Here is a 7,597-nt window from a genome sequence, read left to right on the forward strand (position 1 = left end):
CCATTGTCCTGCGTGGCATGAGGTTGCTGTTCAGGAGGCTGTCCTCCCGCAGAGCAGGGATCCTGCAGTGTCCCCAGAGGGAAGAGGTGCTCCCACTCCCAGGAACCCAACCCTCAGGTGCCCCACACTTGTGCTCAGTCACCGTGCCCAGCAGGGCATGGGCCACAGACTCCAGGAGCCACTGTCGATGTCCAGGGTGCAGCCCGGTGGACAGACGCAGCCTGGGGCAGAAGTCCTCAGAGAGCAGTCTCCTGCGAGCCTACCAGGGGGCTCTCTGCAGAAGGGAATGTGTTATGTCCATGAATCATGTCACAGCCACAAAATCAGGTGACAGGAGGAGCTTGTGCGCCTGTGCTGGGGGCTGGGGCTTCCCCGAGGAAGGGCGGCATCGGGTCCCCCAGGTTTCCTGCAGTAAAGATGGTGTCACACTCCTAATCAGTGGCACCCTCTGGCTCTGAGGATCAAGGCTTGCTTCTGAAGGAGGAAAGTGGGACTAGGACAGCCTGTTGGGGTGCAGCTGCTTTGAACAGAGTTCCCAAAAATGACAAAGACGTGAGTGTGGGGGAGGGGGAGGGTGAGGAGCAGGAAGGACAGGGGAGCTGGCACGGGCCCGCACTCGGCTGCCTCTCAGGTGTGGGGCGCAGCGAGGAGGAGCCTGCTGCCCACCTGCTGTCCCAGGATCCACAATACTGCACCTGAAACCCCCCTGTGGGCTGGAGGCCAGATGCTCTCCAAGCGCATGGCATTTGAGAGCTTGTGAGGGAGTGAGTCTCTGTGAAGCATTTCTCACAAACCAAGAGTCAGCCCAGTTAGGAAAACTGCGACCCAGAGGTGGAAATTGGTCTGAATTAAAATTGAGACTGAGAAAAAGGAGGGAGATCTGGGTGCCTCAGGGTGCTATGTCCCAGGAGGGCAGGCCGCAGGCTGCTGATGGGGGGAAGGAGCCAGGCCACACACAGCGGCAGAGCAGGTGTGGAGCCCAGGCACAGAGGGACTGGACAGCAAAGCCAGAAGCTACCACTAAAAACACCTAGAAGCAGGGTGTGGAGGCGAGCAGCCCCAGCAGCAGCACCTGGTAAGGTGGCTGTGGGAGAACGGCTCCCTGCAGCACCATCCTGTGTCACTGCTAACCGATGTTACAGCCTCCCTGGGCTGCAGCCTCTCGACCCCTCCACCTACGCCCACTGTGGCCGGGCTCCTTTGCCTGTGCTCACATCCAGGATCCACGTGCACACTGCCTCAGAGCACACCTGGTCAGAGATCAAAGCAGTGTGTCCTTAGTCTCCACCGATGTGGACTGGCCCCTTCACCATGGCCTCCCTATTTCTCATGATCACATATTTCCCAGAAGACCCACACCTTCTTCATTTACCAGAGATTGCTGCCTTCCTCACTCTCTATCCCCAGAGTCAACTTAGAAGTTTGCAAAGTAGAAACTTAAGCATGAAGAAGAATGAAGAACCTTTCCTTATGTTAAAACCCAGTGCTATAATGGAATGTGTGTAGTGTTTACTGAACACTAATGTGCCAGGAATTAGTTCATTAGGGGTATTATTTAGTGCCAAATACCAATTTACCTCAAATGAACTTTATCAAGAAATCTGGTAAAAAAGTCATCCGAGTTCCTGGAGCATTGGTGAAGAGTCCGAGGTCCAAGCTGCCAGCTGCCATGGCAGAAGGGTAATGCACAAGTCAAGCCTCAGAACCGTGGTGGGAAGGGGAATAGCCCCCCCATTGATTCCACAGAGAAGGACCTGGAAGATGGTCCACCTGGCTCCCACTAATGCCACAGAGGTTGAGAGGAAGAAATCACCCATGACACCAGCAGGGGGGTGGACACAGAGACCCATGGCATGCTCACAACTGCACCCACAATCTAAGCTTCCAATGCAGACACATCACCCCATCTGCCTCTCTCTGTGCCCAGTGGGCTTTCATACACCATGATATGTGGCTTCCAGTGGGTTTCTTTGAGGGATATCATCTGTTTATGAATAAAAAATGTTTTCTTTAAGGCATATGTGAATGTCTTATGGAGAAAGAAAAAGAGGAGGGAGTCAATAAAACATGACAACATTTGACTAGTAAATTTCCTCCCAAACTTGCAGGGAAGCTTCGCCCACTCCCGACTATGTCCAAGAGGACATCCTTGACTTAAAAATATGCAATAATATGCACTACTAAGAACATGCCCCTTGCCACCTGGCGAGTCACGTCAGAAACTGCTTGTACTTAAAGCACACTCTTCCAAACAGCAGCTCCTACAGACACTTTCATCTCCAGAAAATCCTTTTACACCCTTGCATTACCAGGCTCCCTATTCCTGGTTTCTAGCTACAGCATCTCATTTTTGATGGTCTGCTAGCCAGAGTCAATGTACGTATTCATCATTCTCCATCTGGAGAAGACCACCCCTCAGCCATCATCCTTCCTCTTAGGACATGATCCTAGGAGGAAGCATCAGAGAAAGTGACGAATGGTGGCCACTCATAGTTACAGAATGATGCCCAGAGGAAACTTCCAGAATCTAAGAAATGTTTTCCATGAAAATCTTAGTTCCTACCTCAGAGCAGGTGAGTCCCAGGCTTACAAAGGTAACAGTGAACGGCCGACTTCTTAAATGCCCGGGACTGTGGGTGAAGCTCCTTGTAACCACGGATTTCCACACCCCAGGAGGAATCTTGGTGTTGTTAATTAATCCAGGTTCACTTGGTGAACCTTGGGCCTCGGAGGAAGCCCCTTCCCACTCACCAGCAGGTGTGTTCTGTCCCAGGTGAGAGGCTGAGGTGGTTTCTCCAGGTTTCATCACAGGACTGCTGGTCTCATCCCAGCTCTCTCAGGGGAAACGAGAACAAACGAGAACTAACAGTGATCTGGTCCAGCTTCACTGAGGTGTCCCTGCAGGAGAGCTTCAGAAGGGTGGGGACCTCGCAGAAAAAGTGGTTGATTGCCCAAGAGGCACAGAAGGGGAACTGCATGGTGACTGGGGTGAGCAGGAAACCGTCTGCAGACCCTCCCAGCCAGGCGGCCACCACGATCAGCAGGCAGACCCTGCGGCTCATCAGCACAGGGTAGCGCAGAGGGTGGCAGATGGCCACGTAGTGGTCATGGGACATGAGTCCTAGGAGGAAGAACTCTGCCCCTGCCAAGGTCAGGTAGAGGAAGTGCTGGGCAGTGCACCGTGGAGATGTACAGGATGTCCATGAGGGAGAGCTGGCTGAGCAGGAAGTACATGGGGGTGTGCAGCCGGGGGTTGGCGTGGATGAGCAGGATCATGGTAGTGTTGCTGGCGATGGAGATCACGAAGACCAGGAGAATGAGGGAAAAGAGCAGCCAGGGGAAGTGGCTGCTGCTGAACAACCCCAGGAGGATGAAGACAGTGTGCAGGGAGTCTTGCTCCACTCCATAGCGCTGAAGGCTGCAGAGGGCGGGACTCAAGCTGGAGAAGTACAGGTGGGCTTAGAGCATCATGGTGTGGCCACGCCTAGATCCAGGCTAAGGCTTCTGACCTCACGAATCTTGGAACAGGCTGGGCAGGTGTCATGCCCCATTACAGCGTCATCCACTCAGGAGCAGGACGCCCGCCCAGCGGCCTGGCCTTGCTAAGTTAGAGATCCTGAGGCAGCAAGTCCATCTGCTTTTGTTTAAGGACGTTCATCCGCTGTCTCTCAAGCACTGTCCTACCTGGAGAGGAGCCATCCTGCTGGACAGGCCAGAGTGGAGGTGAGAAGAGTGGCTAGCCCAGCCCTACCCTGCACCAGGCTTTGGTCCTCACACTGCAGGGTCAAAGCCACAAGTCAGGAGCATGTGTGCTGTCCACGGGGAGACGGCCACATGGGCTCCACCTGGTTTGCACATTCTTGAAGGTTTGCACACTGTAAAACTCGATGCTTGACATGCTTATCAGGTGCTCAGTGTTGGAAGGCAAAGACTCTGCCAAAGTGTGAACACAGAGCCCTCACTGTGAGGGGCAATCCAGGGTCAGCAGAGAAAGGCTGTCAATGGGGGAAGTAATGTTGAGGATCAGGGCTGTTATCTTCCCCTTTCAGCAGAAAACTATGGGTTATTAGCACATAACTTACTCACCTGTGAAGTGAATAAAGGCAGCAATTATGATACAACATTTTAATAGAAAAACAGAAGGATGAACTGATTTAAATAATATCAGGAGTTATTATCTCCCAAGTTACTTTGCTCTTAAATTTGAAGTCAGATCATGCACACTTAGCCATTTCAGTTAAATAATATCTTACCACAAATATGAACATTATGGGTCACTTGGACAGTTTATGTTGACATCACAGAGACCTATATTGCGCAGCCTGGTGTCCAGGAGTCCCAGGAAGCTGCTGAGCTCCTGAAACATTAAAACTGAGGATGTACTGTAACTACACAGTAATTGCAGAGGTCTGGTGACTCATAAATAGTAAGTTACATTCCCCCCACACCTCATGAAATACTAGAGGACTCTCTACCCACTCCACAGAGAAAAAAGGTGAGACCTAAAGAGGGTCAGAAACTCCTCAGGGCACAGGCTCTGCTGGTCCAGGGCAGTCTAACTGCTCTAGGCTGGTTTTTGCTGAGCCAGAGTGGACAGAGAGTGTCGTGAATTAAACATGCATTAAACCAGTCAAGTCATCAGTACCTCACCCTGGGCAAGCCAAACTTTTAGGTTCTGAGTGGACCTAAAAGACTGTGAAGACCTGGTCCCTTCTTGCAAGGAGCACAGAGAGGAGGGACAGGAATTGCCCTTGCAGTGTGTGTGGCCAGGGTGTCCTTCAAGAATGGCTTTGATTAGACTCTCCAGGGTTTTGACCTCTCTCTGGCTGGTGCACAAGAGAGAAGAAGAGGGCAGAACAGGGAGAGGACAGGGCAGGGCAGCAATGCAAGCCGGAGCCCAGGGCTGCACACAAGAGGTCCAGTCAGGACCCCTGTGCAGTTGGCCACAGCCACCACGGATGGATGTCAATCATGAAAAGTGAATCCTCAGCCGGCCTCGAGCCAGGAGCCTGGCTCCCTGTGCTCTGTCCAGCTTCCCCTGTCCTGAGACATAGTTGGTTCCCAGCAGAGCTCCTCTCCAGGTGTTTTCCTGATGTATGCCCTTTCTAATTTTGCCTTCTTTCTCTCCACTGTCTTAAGCCTCTGGGGAAATTAAAGAAAAGCACTCAGCAGCATTCCAAGTGATGGAGAGAGAGAGCGAGTTGCGCTGACCTTCAGCATTTTAATGAGAGCAAGCCCCGTGGAGAGCTGCGATCATTAGTGCACTACAGATCCAGGGAATGGCAGGTGGTCAGTGGAGACCAGGCACAGAGACTGCCATTGGTCCATGTCGAATGCCAAAGCCCAAGAGCACTAATGGGCACAGGCGCCTTCCTGTCAGGGTGTTGTCCCCAGCCCTGACCACGAACTTTCCTGGAGCTGAACTTGCTAATGAGGCCTTGGAGACTTCCCAGCCTTGCTCACAAAGGGAAGGGAGATTGGAGGCTCATAATTCCTTAGATTTTAAGAGCATCTTTGTCCTTCTCTGTCAGTGTTGTCTGTGTCCTGTGTTTAAACCATCACAAAGGAGTATAAGAGCACTGAGGAGAATATGGGAAATGAGAAAAGGGAAAGGAATCCCCTGGGATACTCCATGCCCTTGTATAGAAATCGTTATGTCTATGCATAACTCATGCTATTCTGCTCTATTCCAGTCCATTATTTTATTATTTATGGTGGTGCTATGAATTGAACATGCAAGTACTCTACCACTGCGCCACACCCCTGTGCCTAACTTAAACTTTAGCATTCTTCCAATCTGATATGTAGTTAAGACCCCTTTTCTGTGTAGATGTGGGGTGTCTTCTCAAATTACTGTGATGGTTGATTGATGTGACAAGCACTTTCGAGGGCTCCTTGTTTGATTGACAAGCACATTGCTTCTCAGTTTGCTTATGAAACACTGTATCATGAGGTTGCTTCTCTGGGTAGGTGGTGGAAGGTGGGTTTATTTGCTTTAGATGCCTGCAACCAAAGTGCTAGACGGGCTGCTGAAAAGCGATGCCAGCCAACCACAGATACACTTGGGGCTCCCTGCTTGCCCAGCTCTTAGCAAGAGCATCTAGATGGTCATTTATTTGATTTTTGTTTATGACTATGAAACCTCAGAATGTTTTCATGGGTATATTTTCCCCTCTCTATATTTTGGGATTTAATTGCTCATGACATTTGCCCTTTTTAATATTAGGGATTTCTCAAAATTGGCCTGCTTTCTTTATAGAATAAGGGCATTCTTCTAAGTGTGATATTCGTTGCAACTTCTTTACCGAAACCATTACTTTTATTTTTACTTTATTTGATTTTAGGCCAGAGAAGTTCTAAATATTTATGTGCTGCGTCCCTCCCCTGACTCAGGCAATGGCAAGGCCCTACTGAGGTGGATGGTGCAAGGCGTCCATCCTCTGGAGGAGCACAGTAAGTTTCTAGGAATGGGCTGGTTTGTTTTTGTATGCCTGTTAATAAGTATAGTTGCGACTTCCCATATGACCATCAAGTATGAAGGAGAAAACATGACTTTCCCAATTAATGCAACTACTTCTAAAGAATAGATCTGTTTGCTCTAAATGCAATGATTCAGCTGTGGAGTGTAACTTGTTTATGTCTAATGAAAAACTCCCTGTATTCCTGTCAAGGAAGTTTTTGAGAAATTAAATTAAAATCTAGAGAAGAAGAATTAATGTCAAGAAGACAGATTAGTGCTTAGTACTGGGCAACTTGTTCTTGTTCCTGTGCACAATGGTTTGTGCTCTTACTCTTGTGTGATTAAAATTAATAACAAGTTAACCACTTGCTGTAACCATGGCACCAGTTCCAGTCAATAAGTCAAGAAAGAATAGTCAAGGTATAGGCCAATATTTTGGGATATTTCTAACTATTATTAAAAGTTAACTAAGCAGAAACAGCTCAAAGCAATACACGAACTGAAAGTAAAAATGCTTGCTTATGCATAAGCCAAGATACATTCTTCTATTCTAATTGTAGCTATGTAATACTTTGTTTCTTTGAATAATGATTCCTGTTTTGTAACCACAAAATACTGTGAGACTGCCAAAATGAAAAGTATATATGATTAACTTCACAAGTAAAGATTGGGATTCAGCACCTTCACTTTGGTGTCTGTGTTGTTTCTCCACCCCCCTTTCGCCGACTCCTCACCATCAGTTCGTCTCCTGAGACCCCCTGTTGGAGCTGGTCTCCGACATTTATGTAGTTAAAACATTTATTTGGTCACTTTTAACTCTTGAGTTTATTTGGGAAAGTCATTCCCCATGCAAATATTTGATTAATATGCAATTCCATTTTGGTTCAGCTTTCATACTTTTTAAAATATGCACTATTCTAATATCTTGAGGATTAATTTGGTCTTGGTTGAGAACTCTGAAACTCTGGGGTCTCTATAAGCCCAAGGACACGGTACTTCTGCCCTTCAAGATCTCGCCAATGAGACCTAACTTTCATTTCTGGCAGAAGCAAGAATTGAAGTGATGTCCAGGAACCTCCTGCCCCTGATTCCCAGCCCCTCTCTCTGTGGGACATGGAACAGGCCATCTTGGAAGCC

The 7,597-nt window shown here is 48.9% G+C and overlaps 1 protein-coding gene across 1 annotated transcript in view; it reads right to left on the reverse strand.

Moving 5' to 3' along the window:
* Positions 1–2,822: 2,822 nt before the first annotated feature.
* Positions 2,823–7,597, reverse strand: part of LOC125614595 (olfactory receptor 2T27-like) — a 9,140-nt gene continuing 4,365 nt past the window's right edge. The window contains 2 exon segments of the mRNA XM_048797515.1: positions 2,823–3,180; positions 3,182–3,418. Of these exon segments, the coding sequence (XP_048653472.1) occupies positions 2,823–3,180; positions 3,182–3,418 (595 nt within the window).

Source organism: Marmota marmota, unplaced genomic scaffold (assembly GCF_001458135.2).
Source record: "Marmota marmota marmota unplaced genomic scaffold, marMar, whole genome shotgun sequence".
NCBI lineage: Eukaryota > Metazoa > Chordata > Mammalia > Rodentia > Sciuridae > Marmota > Marmota marmota.